Below are 25,660 nucleotides of genomic sequence, written 5' to 3'. Positions count from 1 at the left end.
TCAATTGACTCATGCTTTCTACTATGAAAAGCAGTATGTTTGAAGATTTTTGTTTATTGATTATTTTGAATGATATTGGAATGTCGACATCGTATCCACTAATAATTAGATGATGGCCAACCATATTGCTGAAAACTGTTTACCTTTTAGTCTCAAACTGTCACAGAAAACGACAACTCCTTATCTCCTGTTTTTCAAACGTAAACGTTTCGGCATGTACATGTAAACCAGTAAACATGACGAGAATTCACATGAAGCGTGTATTTGTTATTTTTCACCTGGACCACTGAGGGATTTGCTTAAGAAAATGAGGACAATTTAGCCGCAGTATGGGTCTTTTAAAATGTAGATCTTAGTTCAGAATCGACTATGCCATCTATTTCATCACTTCTTGTTATGTAGTAGCGAAGACATAAGTACGGGTAACTTGCAGGACCTACTATTGGACTATCATTCTTATTGTATAACTATTCGGTAACTAGATTATCTATATCTATATTCATCTTATTGTAAGCTTCATTTTGACCTATTGGTTATTATTGTATGATTTACTGTTCCTAAGTTATACTCAGTTTATTGAGTATTGTCTCCCACGCTTACAGCCTCATTTGGCTTGGTTTTGTACAAATATTATTTTCTATTTTATGGTGTGATGTGGCCTGTCTGTCTGATATATAAACAAAGTATGCTTGAAATAAACGATTCGTATTGCCGAGGCTGCTATTGGTGTTTTGGACTCAAGTGGACGGGTTAGGCTGATAAGGACCAATAAGGACGCTAGATTACTCATATTAGTCGAACGTCATTGTTACAGTGTGAAGGTCATAGAAGGCGTATTCTATTGGTGGATAACTTACGCGGATTACGTCCTTGTTAAATTCGTAAGGTCATAACAAATCAGCGACGACCTTGATCAAGTCATAACAATTGGCTACAGCCTAGGTCAAAAACATAACAAATTGGCGACGGCTAGGTCAAGTCATAACACTTCTGAAGCCAGGTTGCACAAAGATAGACTTTTTCTCGACCGAAGAATATTCTTTTATATCGCATCTCGTAATTTTTGTGGACAATGATTGTTCACCAAAAACTCAGTTGTACGGTTAGTTATTCTTTCACACTCTCCTTTGGAAATACTTTCTTTACAACGGATCTTCGTTACTGTTCCTAAATTTTTTAAAAGCGCTAGAAACTTGATACGAAATACAGACCACTATTTTTACTGCAAAGAACTATTTCAAATAAGAATTAAACTACATTTATACACAAAATTTAATAACTTTAAAACAATGATCGACTAACCAGTGATATAGGAGATTTATCAGTCCATGAATTCATGTTTAACGCTAAGCTGAGAATAGAGTCCAAGATTCTCGTAGTAAGTAAATGACGTTTACGACGCAATAAGACAGCATATATCTATAAAATAAAGAATAATCATAAAACCTGAACAACTGTACATATAGATATGATAGGGAATATTTGTAGCTTAGAACGAGGATTTTAGTAGTGTCAGGTTCTCTGAGCTGGATGGTATAGTTGTGAAACAATACAATTAAACCAACCATCAAAGAGAGAAATTGTACAACTTTACTTACTTGGTAACCACTAGTTCGTAACATTTCAATCGATGCAGCTGTATTACATTTGATCAATGTGCAAGCTGCTTTATTCGATGCATACAATGTTTCAACATCTTGTGCCATAGCAATTAATGCTAAACTAATTCGCATTCCTTCACCACCTGTTACACAGTGAATTAGACGACAAACGGGACTTGGAGTAAATGTACGAACACCTTGATATCCAACAAGTACTGCACCAAGTGGTCTAGCTGGACCATTTAAATGTAAAGCTGAATTACGTAAAATACGTATAGGTGTTGCATTCTCTTTAGGTGATAAATAAAACTAAATAGGGGATAAAAAAAAGAAAACAAAACATTTAGAAATTATTCGGATATTTGCTATAATAAAAGTAATAGTAAATAATAATAATAACAAATATGTTATCTTTCTTTTTGATAGTATAACCGAAAACAGAAAAGTGTTACTGTTCAAAAAAATAACAGGGGTTAATATGTGTAAAACAAATAACTAACGTAAATATATAACGATAATTATGTACGTGAACTCAGTGAATAGATAATGCGATTCCAATAGCGTAAATAGTAGGTTATCAACTATAAATCATAAGATCAAAATCTTTTTCCCTGTTTTTAGCTCAACAGCTCAGTTATTACAGTTATATACACCAAATACAATTCACTAAGTAATAACAAATTGAAGATTGATATCTTCTAGTCTTATTTATACAATTTCTCATTATTAAGCACAAGGACATTTTGTCATTCATAGAAATGTCAATAATATCAACAATACCCATACAACTCATTTAACAAGTATAAATAATTATACAATCCGGTTAGAGCCACGTATTTGCGTGATGACTAATGATGTTAGCCAACTCTGCACAGACCAAAGTAGGTGCAACGCGATTTGAATCTGTGAACTAATGATTAAATGTTTGCAGGCATTAATTACGTTATCACTTCTATGAAAGTATTCGACATGCATTGCTTATTTATTCATATGAAGAGCTGAACATTAAGATAATTTCGCACTAACTGTCTATAAAAGATTATAATCAGTTAATTTAAAAAACTCATAATTCATTCAAAAGTCTATCTCAAAACAACGGTCTCATAACTGTTCCTATTAACTGCTTCTCGCACCTCACAAAAAACCAAATACATTCTGATGGGAGTAGAACTAACGTCTAAACAGTTAAATAAAAAATACTTGAACTATTTATACCACAATAAGTGTTATGAATTGTACGTCTAATAGCTATTACAAAAAACTGGACATTGTTAAGTAAAACGACAAAAGACATCAAGAAGTAAGGATTTGTGTTAAAGAGGGGTCAAATATATATATATTTAGAAATTCTGTTGCTAAACAAAGAAAAGAAATGGAATGAAACTGTTATATCCTGACAAAGAATAAGTGAATGGTAACTGCTAGAAAATATTTGTGGACTGTTATTACTAATAATCTTGTTGGATGACTATTAAGTGACTGAATTAAGTGTATATTCATGTTCCTTTTATTATAAGCTTTCATTTGACCTATTGACTATTGTTATACGATTTACTATTCTTAAGTTATCCCCAATCAATTAATTACAGTATCTCACACTCACAGCCGCTTTTGGCCTGATCCTGTATAATTGTTATTTTCTATTTCATTGTATGATGAGGTCTGGTTTCCTTGTATAAACACTACGTATGTCTGAAATATACCATTCAAACAGCGGAAGCTGAGATTGTGTTCTGAACTCAAACGGATAGGGCTAGGCGACAAGAACTAATAGGGAATCTGAGTTACGTCTAGCCTGTTCGCACTGGTTAACGCGTCATTGGTTTGACACAGTGCAAAGGTCATATAAGTCGGTGCTCTATCGGCAATCTTACCAAGTGATAATCAGCAGGGTAAAAGGCATAACAGAAACAATAAATACAAACAAATAATACTTGGAATGGCCATTAGTAGCTCAGTAGTACAGTGAAAAGATTTGAGATCTGATGGATTGAAAAACAAGTTGACGATTACATGTTATATATATTTTTTATAAAGAGAAAGTTAAATACAAGGATAAGACGACGACAAAGTACGTTCTTACCAATAACAGAGGAAAAGTAACCGAAAAAAGAACCAAGATAATACAATTAATGAAACAAAAGTTATGATAGAGAGTCATTTACTTCAACAATTTAAGGAAATAAGAATTAATAAGCCTGAACCATTATCGTCAAATTTAATTTATTTAATCTATAGTTTATAAAGATATATAATAAATTATTAATCAAATTAAATCTGATTAACGAGGTTATCACTACTCGTTTAAATACAAATAAAAAAAGAACGAATAAAAAGAAAATCACATGCTATGATGTAATTAAATGAAAAGATATGTTGAAGCACATCTATCCAACCAATCAATATAAGTTATTCACTTAGGTTCAAATAACAAAACAAAAGAAATTCCTCTTTTAAGTATGAACAATACTAGCAAACAATCATTCAATATCTTAGGCGATTGGAGTTAGTAGTCAGGATACCCTGTACCTACGTTCCGAGTTATTAAGGTGCGTCTATGATCTCAAGGTGAATGAAATCCCTCATAGGATTCGAACCCATGCCATTCAGCTTGGAGGTCTGAGACGTTGCCATTGTGGTATTCGGATGGCGACTGACCTATAAGACAGATATTTACAACTAACTGATCACTGAGTAGTGATTGATATCATGTTTGTCTAATCGTTTAGTGTTGATTGAATTCTATGGATCAAGTTTCAATTAATTATATTTGTAAAGTATCTAACACAATAAATCCCTATAATAAATTTGGATAATGCGATGAGTTGAAGTTTGACAGAATTAAATGATATACTTGCGCAATACATTTCGAACAATCTTATCACACATATACTTGTTGGGAAGATTAATACATAAAAAAATAAAAGGTGAACTAGACAAATCCGAAGGTAAGGATAAACAACTTAACTAATAAATTACAATAATATCCACAAAAAGCCCCTTTCATAGAATAATAATCATATTCTGACTAAGGACTGGCTTCAAAAAATACTTCCTGAAGTTCTAGTGAGAAGCAGTGACCAGTGGAGTTTAATCAGGTCTGTTGTGAGATAGTAACTCACTGAAAACAATGGTGGACAGTGGCTCAATTTCGTGGATCGGTTGAAGTTGGACATTAACACCGTTGGATGCCGGCTCAGTGGTTTAGAGGTAAAGCGTTCGCACGCGAGACTGATAGGTCATGGGTTCGAATCTCGTTGGGTGGGATCGTGGATGCCCCATACTAGGACGAAACGGCCGTCCAGTGCTTCCAGGTTTTTCATGATGGTCTAGCTTCAACCGACTCATGAACCCAACTAATAAATTATAATAATGTCCACAAAAAACCTTTCATAGAATAATAAAGTACACAATATGGAAACCATGATGGATAATAAATCAGTATTACCAAGGTAGGTTAAAGGTAAGAACAAATTGTTGTCTAGTTGACCTTTTATTTTGTCATATATTAACTTCCTTAACAAGTATGTAGGGTCAGATTGTTCGAAATGTAGTGCGGAAATATAACATATAATTCTGATGAAATTTGTCTTTTCATAGTGTCATAAAGTACAAAATTTCTTCAAAAAACTAATTTTAATTTTTCAAAAAACTTTGAAAAGTAAACTGAACGTGATGATAACTGTGTGCCATATGCAGTCATACAGTACTGAGTTCCATCCACAAAGGTCATAACTGTTCAACACACACAGAAATGAAACAGCTCTGAAGAAATTTGTGGTGTTAAATTACAGACCGACTTAAGTTTGAAAACTATTAAAAACTAGGAACCACTGAACATATGTTTTGTTCTAGTATGGGACTATTCAGGAACGAGTATCTACGACAGTATCAGGGATCAAATCCTAAATCTTCATACTTCCACCCTAAGAGCTTAGCATCGAGACTATTGAGTTGGCAAACAATTGTTCATCTTCCTAACCTCAATGTAATAATTTCCAATATTTAATAGATACAAAATTTATAACAGATTTTGATGAAAAACAGATAAATATAGACATATGTTCTTTTCTTTTTTTTTATATAAACTCACTTGTCGTGCTATCGCTTTAGCGTCACACTGATTATAAACTTTACGAATTCTACTTAATGTAAGAGTTGATATATTACAAGCATAAACTCCAAAGACAAGTTTATCTTCAGAAAATAACGGAAAATTTGACTCATCCACATCTGGTCGTACAAATGCTTTTTTGTAGAAAAAAAATTGAGAAACAAAAAAAAATAAAATATGGATAAACAAGTTAAAAAATGAATTTCTGATAGAAATGAACAGATAATATAATCTGTTCAATAATTTGTCACAAACTGGTTTTTATTTTAAATGGAATTAAAATTAGTGTCGAATCAAATGTTCTATATCCTAAACTATCTGAAGTTGATCATAGAACCATTACTTAGTGGTCCAAAAAGTAATATGAATGTTATGAAACTTGAATAACAAACTTGGATTTTATCTCTGTTGGAGTTGTAAAATTATCCACACTTTTCAGGAATCCTACAACAAAGCAGTTGTCTAGTACTACCTTTATTTAATGCTTTATCAAATAATGCTAACAAGTGGCAAAAGTTGTCTTAATGTTAAACTAATTAAAAACATACAAGTTGACGTGTTACTACTAGCGTGAACCATACATACCAATTATTTGCTAGTAACAAACATCTAGATTATCCATTCTCTGTTAATTAAACTGAGATTGGAATAGTTGGCGATAGAATCCGTCTGCTTCAGTTACTTTCAGTTACTATGAATAAGACATCTGTTCAATTACAAAACATTGACAACTAATGAAACGATCACTACGTATTTTATTTGCGGCGCTTTTTTTAGTTAATAACAATTCTGATCGAGTAGTAAAAATCTTTTTAATAGATATTAACTTATGTAGATAATCATAGATTGAATATGGAGAAATCTTTGGATTTTCTATCACGATATGTAATCGTCATGTGATCATTCAAAATGCCTATCATATGCATCACTTTAGTTAATACAACAGAGTATAACTAATAATGTATTGATATGTAAGTCATTTTTTATCTCAAAGTGTCGTGAAGATGAATATTCAGGAAATCAAGAACTTTCACATCTTTCAGTGGGCATAGTGCTTTTAAACAACTGAGATAAAATCCAATGATATATTTATTTCCACGTTCAGTTGAGTCATCAACCAGTGATTATAGCGAAAATGAAAAAATAGCTAGATGTTTGATATTGTAATTTTTTATGTAGTGAAGGAGACCTCAGGTAAGATGAATCAATTTATTGTTTCATGCAAAACCATACAGTAGCTCTATAAAATATGAAAACTATACATTAAATACATTATTTTCATATCTTCTTTCACTTATCCTTTACATGCTTCATCATTCTCCCAATCCTGTTGTTATTCCGATTGCTCTTCGTTTTCCTTTCTCTTCTCCTTATCACAATTTTCTTCTGGTAAGTATTCTACTTCCAATTCCTGCTACATATTACTTATGTCTGTCCGCATAAGTAGGGCACACCACAGTTATATATCCCATTAACCTCTAGACCAAATAACAACTTAACTTTAATTTCCAATCATTCTTGTCCAATTCGTTATACAGATGATACTTAAACATTCTAATTATGATAAAGCAACTGAATAACACGTACTGAATCACATATGTTTACATATATTAAATATAAAACACGATACTTACACGGCATCGAAGGTATTGCTTGAAAACTACCCATATAGTTTGGTCCAAGTTTAGTCATAATAGCAATACGATTAGCTGTTAATGGTTCTTCAATAAAATGAAATGGTCCTATCTTCCATAACAGTTTGCTAGATCTACGCATAGACGCAGGTGTACCAACAAAACCGCATAGTGATGAAGGCATAATATTACGTCCAAGTGCACTCGACGCTGAAGATGCCCCGATATAAGTGACCTGAAAGGGATATAATTGAGATAAAAATTACATACATTTGGAACTGACGAGAACATTGAAAATACTGAACTATAATATATATGCGTATTAAATATAAAAAACAAAATGAACCGATCAGATAAGGCTTGCAAAGTCATACATCTAGTATTTATGATGACTCAATAACACATGAATGAGTATGGGAATAAGGCATGGTAGACAAAGGGATAACTATTGAACTACATTCATACTGATACCATATGGGTCGTCTTAACTATCTTCCAATATCAATACCTGACAAGTTGTAACGACTACTATTCAATAAATAAAACCTCCTGTGCACTTTATCTTCTTCCTCTACCTGATTGAAGTGGTAAACAGCTGACAGCATAGGTTAATAACAATGCTAAGCCATAGATTATATTAGAAAAAATAATAAATTTTTACCAAATAACCACCAGATGAACAAACCTTAATGATCAAAGCCTAGTAGGTATGCATTTTGTTTGACTATACGACTCGTTAGTTATGTGAATTAATTGTGGGATCCGAAGATCGAGTACATATTTGTATTATCTCCTCAAAAGCTACGGCAACTTTTAAACCAACTGATCTGATTCCAATAATTATTGTGTTTACTAAATAAATAGATACACTTCCATCTCATCTACGCAAAATTCATATCTAAGCAGTATTGGGAAATTTGTAAGTGAAATATAAAAAGAACTCTTACATTGTTGTTGATGAAATGTAAATTATTCAAGCTGAAAATTATGTTGAATTTTCACTAATCACCCTTCCCTTCAATTAACTAATATATTATTTTAAAACCATAATTTATATCTCTTATTTTTGTATTGTATTGGGAAGATTTGAAAGATAGATAAGATTAAAGTAATAAAATTTGCTAATCAATAGATCACAGTCTATGATGAAAATCCCCTTCAAAATCATTTTTTCCTGAGACCAGAACTGTCAAATTAAAAGTGAAAATTAGTCCATATTGCGAAAGACTGAAAAAAATAAAAACCGAGTACCTACTTAGGCAAATAAACACTTTTTACAAAGAAAAACAATATCCAACTTACTCGACGACTTCCGATAAAATGACCATCTAGATATAAACTACACGAACTAGTCTTGATCATTCCAGCACGATTAAATACAACTACAACATGACGCCAAACATCTAAAGGCCATTCATTAGAACTATTTGGTGGGAAACCACATGGGAACACTGCACATGTACCAGTTCCAATAGCATTTTTCATATTTGAATCTGATTCGATAGTTGTTAATTGATCTGTGTTATTATTATTCGACAAGTTAGAACAATCTATATCTAGATCACAAGACTGACCTATATATTATTTAATAAAATAAAAAGAAGAATCAGCGTATAATGCAAGAGACTTTGTAAAAATGGAATGTAATCATATTAGTTGATGGATAAGGTTTCATTTTACTAACAATAATCAGAATGCAATTAACATACCTCTCTATAAAACTAAGCAATAATACACTGACTTCTCTATTTTAAATATACTTTTGTCAAAATAACAGAAAATGCTCTTTAGTCAATAGACTAAACATTTTCTATAGTAATTTTTATAAGACTTTACATTATTATGTCTAATAGTTTGCAATAGGCAATCAATCATAAATGAATGAATAAAAAAACACACAATTCAGTTATACGAACTATAATAAAATTAAGTAAAGTTCACATTAACAAATTTAATAGTTGGAATGAATTGAGAATAACAATAAAAAAAGTAAACGATCTATTACAAAAGATTTTTCTGACATAAAACTCAGGATTAGAAACAAAGTATTAAGAAAAACTGTTTTTTTTCTAGTTAGTTACCTGGCTGTAAAAGACGTTCTTGAGTGGAAACAACTAAATAATGATTGATTGGATGTATATAGATTCGTAGAAACACTAATTGATCATTAACACTTTGAACTCCTCTTACAAGTGTTAATAAATGTACAGCTTGTGGTTGTTGAAATGGTTGTTTCATAGAATCAATATCATAAGAATTAGTTGTTACATTATCAAATCGTGATACAGAAACCCATGCAGAATATGTAAATCCACATGATGGAGGAAATGAGCGTTCTCCTGTAAGTATTAAATAAATTAATCGATAACAATACATGTGCATAATAATCTAGATAGTCATCCTCAATCACAATATAATGTTATTTAGTAAGAGTAATCATCTTATCAAATACTGCAACGTTGAGTAAAGTATGGGACTCTTAGCCGTTACTTAATAAAATGTTTAATATTAAAGCTTGGTAGTAATATTTCTTAACAGGGATGTCAAACTACTGATATTTCTATATTAGACATTTAGTGTGGTGAATTTATTGACAACTAAAATCTGAGCTCGTTGAACCAGATGAAACTTATCAATAGTAACATTCGTGATTTTCATTAAACTTATTAATAAATGTAACCTAATATTCTTATTAGTTCCTTGGAATTCGGATATTCCCCGAAACTTTTTGACTGATTAGCTTCGAGAATTTAGAAGACAGTTTTATTAGTACCCTTAACCATTAGTTACCCCGATGGATGATGCTGGGTAGTGAAGGAGTAAGCTATAAGAAAGGTAAGAGTGGTTAATCCAAGACATGGCATCAAGTAACTGACTGTTGGAATAAGATGTGTGAGTATGTGAAGACTAATTGGTTGAAATCTTTGTAATGATTGCAATCAATGGTTGGAGACGTTGGATGATATGTTTCATAATCGGTCACAATGGCACAGATAAATTCACTCTGTATCTTCCCTTAATATCCGGGTTTTAAAATTACTTTATACTATTCTATTAGGTGAATTAGCTTTTTCTTTTAGAACCATACTGTCTATCTAATCTTTATTACTTATACTACATTGACATTTGTTTTCATAATTTAATTGCTCTGTGTTGATATGGTGCGGCAACTTGAAACGATGGACATAATGCTGCAAGTCTTTTTTTTATCTTTCCGCTGTTGTAGGAGCACTGATACCAAATAAAATCGGTGAGTAGAACACCTCCAAAAAGATGGTGACAATTCTAAAAAGGGACAAACGCCCTCCACTGCCCGATAGTTGACCACATCAATCTATCCAAAAACTCACCTGCCCCAACACCTCCTCCTGCATTCATATCATTCAGTGAACTATTAGCTGAATTCCCTGAAGAATTAGCAGAAACAGCTCCACATAAATGTGCAACTGAAGATGATCCTTGTGGTGCAATTGATGGTAGAAATAAACAACCAAATCCTTCAGTAGACATATTGAATTCAACAAATGGGGGTGATATAGATAAACCTATTTCTGAATTCATTGTTGAACTTGATCGGACACTAGAATAATTAATACGTGAATCACGTCGGATAATTTGTTTATTGAATTCTACATGAGATGGTGTTGACATAGCTATTAGACATTTAATTTGACTTAATGTCAACGGATTTAAACGAAAAGATAAAGATTTGGATCGTAAAATTTTCGCTTCATCTGATAAACTAAATAATGAATTCGATAAATTATTATTTTCAGTAGGATAAATTAGACTGGCATCTAATTCTGACAACGTGTCAGAAAGTCGAAGAAATTCACTAGAAAAAAAAACATAAGAAACATACAAACAAATAATACATAGGTATAAAAATTTTCAAAATTCAGACCAAATAATGTAATAAGGTAACGGTGAAAAACTATTCATATAGCTAACGTTTGAAACTGATAGATCACTAATTAGTGGCTAATATAATATTCGTCTAGTCTTTAGTGCTGACTAACTTTAATAGATTAGGTTCTAATGTTACCACTAGTCTGGATGACTCAATATCGCGTGAACTATGCTGAGACTTTAAAAGGTTGGAATTAGTTAGCAGGAACCCTGGACCTAGGTTTCGTACTAGTTGACACTCATCAGCAAGATGTGCTACAAACGATAATAAATAGCTCAGTGGCAAGGTCGCAGACTGTGATACTGATCGACCCAGGTTCGAATCCCACACTTAGCATTAGTTTCTTCGACATTGTATATACTCCTTGCTAACGAGTACCAACTAGCACGAACTTAGGTTCGAGGCTTGTATTTTCTTATAATACAAGGAGGATAAATAGTACAACCGGAATGAGAAGTTCATCGATTTCCAATTTTACTAACCAATTTTATGAAAAATCTAGATCTCATTAAGAAAAAATTCATAAAGAAAAGTCTTATTGTTGACGAAACTGATTACTAGGAGACTCAAATGGAATGTAGCTATGAAATGTTTAAGGTAATCTTAATAAGTGAATTAAAGTTACATTCTATGTAATATTTTAATCCAAAAGTATACAATGAATAAAATAAATCTTAACACCAAAAATTAAGACTGCTTTATTTTATAAACAATAGGAATTCGAATAAATCCTAAACATATTATTAAAATGATTTACATTCCAATCATAATTCGTGTTACGAACCGTTGAAAAGATCTAGATTGAGAAACTGAAAACCATTTACTTTTTTTTCAATTAGAAAATGACGTGAAATACAACATTAACAGTAATGCATAATCCAGTCGATCAGTAAACAAATTTTGTAGTGACAGATACACTAAACACTTAAATCATCAACTATTGTTTATTTCTAAACACAGTTAAATATTTCGCAGAGTAAGCTAGAGACGATGTAGTCAATCCCAAACACACCTACGGTATGTCGAACAGTAATAATCCTTGACACAAATTCCAGCAAATATAAGCGGGAACAAATTTTTGAGACAGTCTCCCTTCTTGAAATAACACTAATTGAGAACTAATGAAATTAAAACAAAAAGCATCTGAAGTGAACTGTTACTTTTTCTGTTTGCGAATCACGAGTAGCACACATTTCTTATCCCCACTCCACTCCTTCTATGATAAAGCGAAACAGCTCTCGAGAGATACAAAGCCTTTGACGTAATTTCCTACTTAATGAAACTTCAGTTATATTGGAATTAATTTAAACTTGATTACCTGTCAATAGTATACTATATGATAACGACTAAATAATCAATTAGGTTAATGATAAATTTTAGTTTACTCTGCTGAAAAAAAATATGAATTCACTGAAAATACAAGATACTACCAATCTATTTAATGGTACACAAGTTACTACTTAGAAATATATATGTACAACTTAAATCTTAAATAAAAATGATAGGAATAGCGACGAACATACCGAAGATCATTAGGAGTCAAAGCTTGAATAACTAAGCATTCAAAAAGGCCACGAATTTGATCATGTAATGGATGATTATCATTGGCTAATGGTTTACGAAATACATTAAGAATTTCACGAGGCATATACACATTACACATCAATTGTTGATTACGTTCACTGTGCAACAAATCAGTGATTACAATTAACAAACAACTCTACAAGAAAAAAATAGGAAAATAACATACAATAAAAATAGTGCGGGATCAATCACTCAAACCAATTAAAATGAATTACCAAATAAAAAGTGTTCATTTCAATGATTTTTTTCTTTTTAGCACGAAATGAAATCAACTGGAAAACCATTGAAACCCACGAAGTGATAGATTGACAATACGTTTTAGTTTAGAACAATTTCATCAATCAATCCACAAATATGATTGTTAACGACGTGGAATCCAGGAACCACCAATATCTTGTACCGAATACTATCTCAATGAACTATTGTTTTGAATTTAATCGTTTAGATACTCTAAATTTAGTCAATTAATGATAATGGTGTAATATTCACTCATTGTTACGGTTAAGTTACTGACTTACTACTATCGACTAGGTTAACTCCATACATTAGAGATTTCTAGTGGAACTTGGAGAAATCTATCCCTAACTTAGTTATCAGAGTTTAGAGCTGGAAACAGACAGTATACATGCACGAAGATACGAATATTATAAATAAGGTTAAGTCAAATCAATACATCTTTTTATTATTGTTGTGACACAATGGACATTGGGAATGTTGTAAATTTAGTAATTATTTTATGGACTATTACTGTTTACATTTTTATTGTATGATTATTGGATAACTTGATTATTATATCTGTTTCCTGTATTCTGAGCTTCCATTGAACCTACTAATTATTATAAATTATATTATTCCATAATGGTTAATTAATTATATACCGTTTGCTCCGTTCTCTTTAATACGGTATGATAATAAGTAAGAGAATTCTTATTTAAGATGCGTTCCGGTCCGATAATTCATGTATATAAACTAATGTGTCTGTGATAAATATACTTCCTGAAATGTAATAATAGAAGCCTTTCTCCACTGTTCTCCTAGGCAAACTCAACACTGAGAAAGAAGTGTATATCAGTGGACCAATAAGAGTTTAGATTACCTCAGCCCCAACTCAACGTTAGTCGTGACAATTGAGGCGCATCATCGGTCACAGTTTAGGATGCTAGTTTATAAACGAATTAGAATACACAGGATAGAGGAATATTACATAATCCTTATTAGTGGGTCGTCTCTAAGTGCCGATTACTGTCCCACTCATTACAATTATGAACAATACCAATGAAACAAGTAAGAATTGGTGAAATTAAAGTATTCAAGATTGTTTTCCTTGATATCCATGAATGGAGTGAACATACATTCACAAAATTTGTACAATACAGAAAATAAGTCTGTGACTCTTATACATAACAATAGACATTACTAGTCCAAATGATGTACCTTAAACAACAAATCCGTATATCTATTAAAACATAGTATTGTTTTACAATAAATTCATTATTAAATATATGTGAATTCGATGTGAAGAGCACATTGAGCACGCTTTGAGGAATGTTGTTTTTGATATACTACCCAATCACTTTTCATTTTCAATGCCAAAACTTTTCCAAATTAATCCAGAAGTCATTTTCAGTGAAATCTCACAAGACTACCTTACATCAATCCCGAAAGACCAGCAAGTAAAAACTTGGTCTACTAAATTAACACTACCAACAGTCCTAATTAAGTATATATATATATATAATTCACTTTACGATAACAAAATTATTGTTAACCCTTCTACAAACCAACCAACGAGTTGTTGAATTCGTACGTACGACATATTTTTGAAACGAACTTTAATTCGTGTATATTTTGCTATAAACATTCACATGGAGTCAATAAATTCTAATGACAAATGTATCAATAATAATCATAGATGGTATGTAGAACAAATAAGAATGGGTTTTTAAGTTATCCCAGAGGAATGATTATTTAATAATGAATATACGCTAAGATAGGATTGAATAAAAAAGTATTGGTTACAAGTGCATTTGAATATTGCGTTTAGCTATCCACATGTCTAAAAATAGAAATCAAGTATTTTCAGTATGGAGTTGTGAAGACTTAAATTTCATCGAGATAATGAACCGATCTAAGCTAAACCACCATTAAAAATCAAGTGATGGGAAGAGTAAAAACGTATTTAAACTGATTAAGAAAACTAAAACGAAATCTAACCGAATAATTTGTCGGTTTTCATTTATTTATATTTCATGGAATAACACTAAAAATAATAATAACAGTACCTTATCTATTATTATTTAACTATCAATTGTAGTTCAGAGAAAGAAAACAAAAGTTTGACCCACTGTTATTTCGATACTATTCACTTTTGTAAAAGAGACTAGAATGTTGTTTGAAGTGCCGTAGCAGATAGATATCAAGAGAAGAGGTAAACTATTGTTAGAAACAATAGACAGATAGATGTGTTATTCAGCAAGCCCTAGTCCAAATTTTCAGTTTTAATGGGTTTGCAAAAATTTATAGACTTCTTTTAGAACATTCAAGGATTGCTGCCAATCATTTATCACTTTCTTAATATTTTTAGTCTTTTTACTCTGTCATTACTTTCCATTTTCGTTATCCAACTTAACTCAGTAACAAAAGAATTCATCTCTCGAAATCTACTTATAATTCAGAATACATTTATACTTTATTATGGTTATTACTTGGTGTTTTGGTTAATGATCTACATAAATCGCCACTACTAAAGTGAAGCAAAATTTCTGGTCAGATTACTAAATAGTATCCAAATGACTTCCGAGCCTTAACTGTAACCCCAGAGCTATTTGTCAAGTGGAATAACGAGTTGGCCCGATAGTTTGATTTCCACAGTGACTCACAAGACATAAACACACAAGAGTTAACATGAATCCAATCAGTTTCATTTGAAACCTCATATTAACAGATGATACTCAATGAGCTGCTCGCAAATTACTGGTGGCAGAGCAGTCACAATAGGTCGATTGTATGCTTACACTTGATTGGGATTATACATAAGGAAACATTGAATTACAACTCACTCCCATGATAACTGAGAAAAGTTATCAGTAAACAGTTTTACAAGGTTTTGGCTACAGCTAATACTCCAAGTTGATATTTCCCAAATATTTAATAAACAATACTGTACTCATATGCATTTTTATAAATTGGATTTTCATAAAGAATTGACGGTGTCGAATGAAGCCGATTAATTTGGAGAAAAACTCAGTCACCAAAAACGCTAAGTATTGATCATATCATTACAATCAGTTTTGAATGTGATGCTGTTGTACCCGAAGAATAATAAGTGGACGGTAGCTTCCGGGAATTGTTAATAGACCATTTATATATATATATATATATATATATATATATATATATATATATATATATCGTAAGCTTCCATTTGACCTATTAACTATTATTATACGACTTAACATTCTTAATTTAGTCCCAATCTATTTTTTAGTTAAAGTCTTTTGCACTCATAGTCACTATTGGCTTGATCTTGCGTAACTGTTATTTTTTATTCTATAATTTGATGTGATCTGGTCTAATTGTATAAAAACTAAGTATGTCTGAAGTGCATTATTTAAACAGCGGAAGTTGACAATGTGCTCTGGACTCTACAGGTAGAACAAGATGAGAAGCTACGATATCAAGGTCTAATAAGAATCAAGAATCAACTCAAGGCTGCTAATGGTTGGCGTCTTATTGGTTCAGAACAGGAACAAGGTCATAGTAATCGGTATTCTGATTGGAGGTTTTGTCACGTGATATTTAACAGGGCGATTTAAAGATATTAACGACGTAGATATAAATAAATGAAACACCTAACACTCCTTAGTTTCTATTGATCAGTAGACAAACGATATCGATTCGGAAAACCCCTCATCTTCCGAATCAATAACTGAATAACAGCAGAAATATGTTAAGCTATCGAACACTTATAAATGATAAAATAAATGATAAAAATAACACAGAATAACCCAGACAGACGAAAAAAACCTACCTGGAAATCAATACACAGATCATCATCACCATCATCCGATGATGGATGATAAAATTCGTTATTTAAATATTCACTTAAATTAGCAATCAGTCTTAAGAGACTAATAACTGCATCTGGATGTACAATGAGAATGTCTGCTACATTCGATGTTGTGTTGTTATTATTATTATTAATAAGTAATTCAGTATTCCCGACAGTATTATCATTATTCGCAACAGTTACAATAAGAGTTGAATCACTATGATCAGGGTTGGGAGTCGAAAAATCCACATTTTTATCCAATAAAATTGAACGGACAGAATCTCTGGAATAGTTTTCGTAGAAAAAATGGGCGTAGAAAATGACGACAGTAAAAAGAAAAAACATAAGCAAAAAGGCTTTATGGCAATGTATTATGGCAAAGTATTCTAAAAAACTAAGTGGTAGTTCGGAAAGTTTGAGGCTAACCACTCACATCTCAGACCGACAATTTCCCTAAAATGTTGGTGTTTGTTGATACTTAACTTTCTAACAAAGTATAATATAGTTAAATCCATTTATTTACTCGTTACTTTAATGGGTTAATCACTATACAGTGAATCAATATCATAACACAGATACAAAAGGCTCGTTTGTAATTTATTAACGTACATCATCTATGTTGCAAGTGAGACACATGATAAGCTATTAAAAAGTGAGAAAACTACTTAACAATCTGCATAATGTTCTACAACTGTGAAACATAATAACCTAAAGTAACATAAATATGTCGTAACAGATATTTAATTACAAGTCTTTTATATAATACCAGTGTTGTGAGTAAACAATGTTAATGTCAAGTATGCGTTACTGAGTAAAGTTGGTAAATCAGTTAATATGGTTTGTGAACCTGTGACCATAGTGGTGCATGAGACATGTGTTATATATTCAATTCACTGGTTATCCCGATATGCTATGGTGACTATAGAGGGATTTAGACGTAATAGAAGTTAAGGATAAACAAATGAACACACTATACCAGATTATGAAACCATCAACTACTGACTCAAAAGATATAGAAAAATGCAGGACAACTAAGAAAAACCAGAAATAGACATATTTCTTTGTTTCCTCCTCTTTGATGAAACATCTTGCTTAACATTCAGCTACTACGTGATCTTTTAAAGTATTGAACTTATAAGACTATAAGCGACGACTTCAATGATCTATCTGAGAAAAAGAAGTAATAGGATATTTACAGTCAAATGATTGGAAAAAATATCTAAAGCAAGCTCTGAATCTGAAGTTTTTCAAAAGAACCATTCCAAAATTTAAAAAATCAAAGTAAAATAACAAACTATACCAATTAACTTTAAAATGAATAGATATTCATCATTTGCTAACTTACCGATCATAGGCATCAATTGCTAAATTATAAAAATATCTAAAAATAAGACACCATTCAACAATTCGTCTAGGTAGATTGACAACGACATCAGGGGAAGATTTGTTCATATCAAGATAACTATCTAAAGTGTTATTCTTGTTCTTGTTATATTCCATTTTTATCTTATTCAAATTAGGAGATGTTAGTACTGAAGAAGGGGATAGTAACAATGATTCCATTAATTTTATATTCATAAATAAAGCATATAAATATTTCGATCTTATACTTCTTGTCTGATGATATATAGAATCATTGAATCCATTCATTAATTCATTTATGTTGATAGATATGAATTGACTACATGAATTAATATTGAACTTATTTTGTTGTTTATTTGAACTAAGAGATAGAATTGCATCAGTTAAAGTGTTATATTGAATCTACAGATTAAAAATAATGAAACATAACTGAAGATAAAATGTTGAATTGTTAAAACTGAATATATGTTGGGGATGTCAAATCCCCAGAACTTACTTGGTAAATGGCTTAGTTTTGTAATTTTATTTTGAAAATTTGAATTTAGCTGTTTTCGCGCCAAACGCGCTCTTTTTACCTTCGCGTCATATTTCCCACTTGTAAACTATCTTAGACGCTATTGGTCCATTGTTTCTTTGTGTGTGCTATTTACTAATGATGCTCAAGGACAAATTGTTGCTGTATAAATGCGCTTGACTTTTTCCCTTATTCGATTGCTTGTACTCGGTTGCTTCCGGAATACATATATATTCCCCTACTTGCCTTCTTCATCTAGTTAGCGGGGCCTGGGACAACAGATTAGAATGGCTTATCGTGTCATTGTGTCATTGGCTTTCGTTCGTTACCGCGGAATCGATTAAGTTTCAAGCATAACAATATAATAGTATAAACACTCATAGTATGTTAATAATAAATTTACATTAATAATGCTATAAAATTTAAGACATAATAGACATATGCTGTAAGTAAGAGTCTTACAACAAGAACTAAGTTCAACTTTAGATTCAAGAATACATCAACCATCAAAACAGAGTAAACTGAGCTATCTCACCCTTTCATTGATTTATTTCATATGAATGCAAGGTTTTGAACAAGTATGAAACAACCTGAACTTTTTAAAAGATTGAAATTTAAGGATGACCGTTATATATATATATATATATATATATATATATATTCATTTTTGTATTGGTTGCTTTAATCTTCTCATCGATGTTGGAGAATGTAATTGATTAGTCTCATATTGGCAATATGTGCATCCTATGAGGATTGTCTCAGTATTGTCAGTAAGTCACAAGCACTTCAAGTAGAGATACACAATGGCTAGCAATGTAATCTAAGAGGTGCGTTTCATCCTATTTCGGACTCGTCACCTGTATATACCTGAATCTTAGAGCTGATATTCACTCTGGCACTTAACTGAGGACCTGACACACATGACTTTGATCACCACACGGAGATCAATCAATTGTAAATACATCTCAGTCCCACAAGAGGTCGATCGCGGCCTCGATAGCCCAGTGGTAACGTCTCTGACTGTGAAGCTGAGTGACACGGAATAGAATCCGTTAGGGAGCATCAGTTCCCTCAAGATTACAAGTACACGTTTCTGACGAGTGCCAAATGGCACGAAACCCAAGTCCAGGGTTTCCTGTAGACTACCTCCAAACACTATCTTATCTCAACATAATGCACACAATGTCGAGTCACCTAGACTAGTGGCCACATTGAAACTTGGTCGATAGGATTTGATATGCACTAAGAAGGATCTGACACACATGGCATTGATCACCACCCAGTGATCAATCAATTGTAACTACTATTTGTAGACTATTAGAAAAAAAATTTCAATATGAATAGTTGAACTGACAATTCTGGTCCTGATTAATAACTCAACAACAAAAAATGATGAACAAGAGTAAATGTGAAATAAGAGTAAAGTTCAACAATCATGACAATAATAAACTCCCTCATTACTCTAAATAACTTTTATCTAGTCAAGACTCAACTACCACTGTTTAGTTAACTTTTATTTCAATCATAATAAAAATAAACTAGAAATCATAGAATGTCGACATCTGCCTAAGAAATCGTATTTTATCCACTGAAGTAAAGTATATAGTGGAGTGGTGGTTATGAAAGGACGATGTATTCTATATATATATTCGGGTTTATCTTACCTCAGTCGCAAAATAATGAGCATTGGATGGTTCAAATTTCATAGCTATTCCCAAACTGGAAAAGATAGATTTGATCAGAAGAAATAATTGAGGATATGTTAGACTTGACAAAAATATTTTACGTGATAAATGAGAATGTTGATGTTGGGGACTAGATTCTGCAGATGTGATTACATGTTTCGCTGGTGATGATGATTCTTCCTTGGATAATTGCAAGTAATTGACAGTTGATGTAAATAAGTTTAAACAACCTTCTAAATAAATTAATTCTTGCATCACATAGACAAATCCATTCACCTTACGAAAAACAGTTCTGCATCGATGTGATTCACGTAAAACTCGACAAAACGAACATAAAATCTGAAATATATTTACGATAAAACAAATTTGATAACATTTCTATCAAAAAATGTATCTTTTCTAATATTTCATACAAAAAAAGTCGTTTTACTTGACCTGAAATACAATGCTAATTGGGTTTTAATTGGAATCATGAACCGATCAGTGTTAGACCACCATTGAAAACCTGGAAGCACTGGATGGCCATTTTATCTTACTAGGAAACTCCTCAGAAGTGTGCATCCACAATTCCACACGCGGGATTCGGACCCAGGACCTTAGGTCTCGCGCGTATGGATTGGTTGAAGTTGGACATTAACACCGTTAGATGTCGGATCAGTGGTCTAGAAGTTAAGCGTTCTCACGCGAGATCAAAGGTCCTGATTTCGATTCCCGCGTGTTGGATCGTGGACGCGCACTGCTCAGGAGTCCCACACTAGAACGGAATGGTGGTCTAGTGCTTCCAGGTCTTTAATGGTGGTTTAATATTGATGGGTTCATGATCTCTATTGGAGTTCCACAATCTCCACAACCCTATACTGATCATTCTAATTGGATTTATAACCAATTATACAATCGCTACACTTCACTCCGCCTATCGTTCCGTAGTTTTATGAACCAAACCAAACTATTTCAAAATACTTTAGGATATGCGTGAACGGTAAATGCAACTGATAAAATTGGGAACTATTAAATAGTTTATTACATCCCATTCTAATAAATGAGATTTTTATAACTCAAACTTAGTAAACGACTATCAATCAGTTTTAAACCAGTGCTTCTAGAGTACAAAGTGTTTTGCCTATTATGAGGTAGTTGGTGGTCAATAATAGGAAGTTGCATACACACACACCACAATAACAAAAAACAAAATAGCTTCAATTGACTTCATTAGCACACTTAAAGATTATATCAACTCTTTTTTCTTTATTCTTTGTATTTAAAACTTACATGATTCGTATTTAAAAAATCCTATTTTAGACTTTCTGCATGCAAACACGCATTAAATCACATACACCTAATTTGGACTAGAAGTAGACTTCTTCCAAAATATTCTGACATAAACTAGGATAATTTAGGGTGTGAATCGGTGTTTTACACAAGATAGTGAGTATTAGCAACCACACAAACGACCAGATAAGTGTTGAGATAATTAACGAAAATCCAAATTTACAAGACTTAAGTACGTGAGCTATTGTGATTGTCTATTACTGAAGAGTTTTATACTAGGATCAAAAGGCTATTAATCACTTCTTAATTTTTCAACTAATGTCAGACAGAAATAAAATTATGCTTATATCTACAATATATCGACTGTTAGTGAAAAAAATAGGACAGATAAACATATTTTGATCTTATTTTTAAACAAAAAACTTCTAAAAGATTATTAGAGGTACCAATTTTTACAGTAGATCTATTTCAATAAAAAGATTAAATTTATATTTCAATGTACGACAAATTGTTGGTGATACTAATGGTTGAAATAGTCGACCACCATAATCCAATGGCCATTCCATATCCTGTCCCTGTATTTGCTTCAGTCTAGGAGACTTGAGCATTATTACACGAAACAAGTAGCTAGTTAGCTTAAACCCAATTTAACGAACCTACCTTTTTACAGATTAAAAACGAACAGGTTCGGGAACAAATAAAATCAGTGTTAAGGAAGTCGCTATTAATTACTACTTTGCATTCTATAATAGTCTGAGACTTATAATAGTAGTATATATGTATACTACTTACATCAATTTTTAAATCAGCATAAGCATGATGCATGTTTTCTAATAAATTTGGCATTAACTCTTCTCCACCATTATTAAGCATTAATTCTTCATAAATCATCAACGCCGATGAACGTAAAGGAATGATATGTTTTTTAGCATTTGTATGAAGTATACGATTTAATAAGCAATTAGTAGCACCTAAACGAATAAATACATCACCGTTTTGTACATGTGAAGTAACGGTACATTGTAAAAATTCCAAAAGATAATCTCCAATCTCTTTGAGTAATTCCAATGAACCTGGAAGTAAGAATAGATATTTAAAAACAGTAAGATAGAAAAAGGAAACAAATATGAAATTTGACACTAAAAAGTACACAAAAGTTTTAAAGACAGGAAAACACTATTATTTGGTAGCAATTTTAGCATTCTAGAACCTATAAATAGATTTTCTTCAGATGATTGCCTCCACTGCCTTATGATTCCTTGACAAGTTGATCTACATATATAAAGACGACTAATGTCAGGGCTGATGATGATTGAAAATTGCAACCTGAGAGTTATCCAGGTCAACAACTATTGATTGGAATAAGGCCAGAGATGCCCAACCCAAGGTATGACACGTACACGTTGACTGCTGGAATAAAATGTGTAGGCAGATGAAGACTAGTTGTTTGGGATCCTCTTCGTTACTGTAACCAATAGTTCGAGATATTGAGTGACACTCTTGAGAACAGATCACAGTGGCCTAGATGAATTCACTTTTTTTCTTTCCTTAAATTCCGGGTTTTTAACTCATTTTATACTTCTTGTCCTATGCACCTACTTTTTCTCCTCAAATCATACTGCCTATGCCTAATCCTTTCTACTACCACTGATACTGTTACTACTTCTACCACTCTGGGGTGTGCCTTCATATCTTCATCTCGCTATGATAATATGGTATGGCGAGGTGAACCGATGCATGTATGTGTCAGATTCTACACAGATTATGACTGACAGTAACTTAACTAATTGAGAGAGAATAACTATCAGTCATACCGACAAATTGATTTAGATATTTGAAATATTCGTCAGTAAGGGGTTGTGGAAATTGTTTACTTTTATTGGAATCATGAGCCGATCTATGTAAGACCACAATTGAGAACCCAGAAGCACTGAGTGGCCATTTCGTCCTAGTGTATGATTCAGCAGTGCACATCCGACTTCCCACACGTGAGAATCAAACCCAGGACCCAGGGTTCACACACAAAGCTGATGGTCCTGGGTTAGACTCCACATGCAGGGTCGTGGATGTGGACTGCTGAGGAGTCCCACTTTAGGAAGAAATCCCATTCAGTGCTTCTAGGTTTTCCATTGTGGTTTAACTCAGTTCGGCTCATGATTTCAATGAAAATCAAATATATTCTCCACAAAGTTAATGAGTCATTAGCTGATCCTTTTATTCAATTCAGACCGATTTGCATCGGAACGAGGTAGTTGAGTAGTTTATGCGATAAAGTATAAGCGATTATGTCTGTACTATGCAGCAGTATAGGCAAACAAAAACAACTCAATGACAATACCAAAGTTTTCCAAAGCTCTTCAACTGCGATGTCAATCAATCATGTAAACTAGCAACACATATAGTAGCTAACTGCAGTAACTACCTAAGTCTCCATGAATATTTTAGATTGTTTATGCCGCCTCCTTGAACTACTATTATTGTTACTTATATGACTAATTCATTATTATTTCAATTTCAACAGTTTGTCTAGTCTATTAACAATCACCTACAAATATTCCTTGTGGTTTACTACGTCATGAACTCGTGTTTATTTTTGTTCTGATATTAAATGTAACTTATATTTATGATAATTTATGCTAGTAAACCGAATTATTTTATCCATTTTTCTCTTATGAGACCAGATTTTATAAAACGACCCGTTATTGATGACGATAGTTTTGTTGATTCACTTTAGGGCTGATGTAATTGCAGTTGCAAGCATTTTAAGAATCCCAATGTTACAAATTATTTATAAACACTAATACACAGCAGTTATTTGACGTTTTAGTAAATGTTAATTCCAATGCAATAATTGTCTAAGAAGAATTTTCAAAACAATCTTCAATTCTATCAATCAACTAATCGTTTTTTCCAGTCCACTAGAACCAATTTGTCATATTCTGATAACTTGAACGATTGGACATTTCAAAGCTAAAAAATACAGATATGCCATAGGCTGACATGGTAGGGAATTGATAAATTGCTCAACTTGTAGTACGATCACTTTGATCTGATCAATAGAAACTGACAAATGATGTTGATGACTCTTTACAACTTATTTCTTCAATTACTATTCACTGGGACTTAAGGAAGTACAGGTTAATAAACTATATCTTGACGTTACATCGATTATCTATCTGGAAAGAATCAGATATAAAAGCTATCTATATTATGACACGTATGTACCAGTACTATTTAGTATGGAAAACATATTGGTTCATATAGACAGTTGTATATTCTTTTTAACATTTTGATCTTCTGTCCCTTTTATAAGGCTGATTTAGTTAATAATTTTCACCTCATATCATCATCAAACTTAGTCTTCTAAACAGATTTTAATTTATATTAAGTTTTCATTTCAATAAGCCTCAAGTCAAATGTAACTTTAGTGAACGAAGACCCAGGTACGTAAACCAATTTATTGTTTCATACAAAACCATACAGTAGCTCTATAAAATATGAAAACTATACATTAAATACATTATTTTCGTATCTTCTTTCACTTATCCTTTACATGCTTCATCATTCTCCCAATCCTGTTGTTATTCCGATTGCTCTTCGTTTTCCTTTCTCTTCTCCTTATCACAATTTTCTTCTGGTAAGTATTCTACTTCCAATTCCTGCTACATATTACTTATGTCTGTCCGCATAAGTAATGCACACCACATAAATACTAGTTTTACAAAATGGAAGATTTTAAGTATATATATTCATTGGAAACCTATGAAACAATCCTATCATTCAATGTCATTTATATAAACAACACCACGTGTTGATCATTACCAAAAATACCAATGATTATAACACATAATTCAATGTTTAGTAATTACTCAATTCTGAAAAATAATCTAATATCAAAGTGTAATGAAAACCGCCTACAAATTAACAAACTGATTA

General features: G+C 32.1%; 1 protein-coding gene across 1 annotated transcript in view; it reads right to left on the bottom strand.

Annotated features, from left to right (window-relative positions):
- Positions 1-25,660, bottom strand: part of Smp_135870 (beige/beach protein-related) — a gene marked incomplete at its 5' end in the record, with an annotated part of 112,583 nt that overhangs the window by 74,879 nt on the left and 12,044 nt on the right. The window contains 12 exons of the mRNA XM_018789535.1: positions 1,299-1,419; positions 1,599-1,910; positions 5,695-5,835; positions 7,339-7,584; positions 8,652-8,866; positions 9,431-9,688; positions 10,700-11,184; positions 12,783-12,977; positions 18,240-18,658; positions 20,435-20,592; positions 20,686-20,794; positions 22,517-22,797. Of these exons, the coding sequence (XP_018654969.1) occupies positions 1,299-1,419; positions 1,599-1,910; positions 5,695-5,835; positions 7,339-7,584; positions 8,652-8,866; positions 9,431-9,688; positions 10,700-11,184; positions 12,783-12,977; positions 18,240-18,658; positions 20,435-20,592; positions 20,686-20,794; positions 22,517-22,797 (2,940 nt within the window). The remainder of the gene's footprint in view (positions 1-1,298; positions 1,420-1,598; positions 1,911-5,694; positions 5,836-7,338; positions 7,585-8,651; positions 8,867-9,430; positions 9,689-10,699; positions 11,185-12,782; positions 12,978-18,239; positions 18,659-20,434; positions 20,593-20,685; positions 20,795-22,516; positions 22,798-25,660) is intronic.

This window comes from Schistosoma mansoni, chromosome W (assembly GCF_000237925.1).
Source record: "Schistosoma mansoni strain Puerto Rico chromosome W, complete genome".
Lineage (NCBI taxonomy): Eukaryota > Metazoa > Platyhelminthes > Trematoda > Strigeidida > Schistosomatidae > Schistosoma > Schistosoma mansoni.
This window is presented reverse-complemented; position numbering and strand designations above follow the sequence as displayed.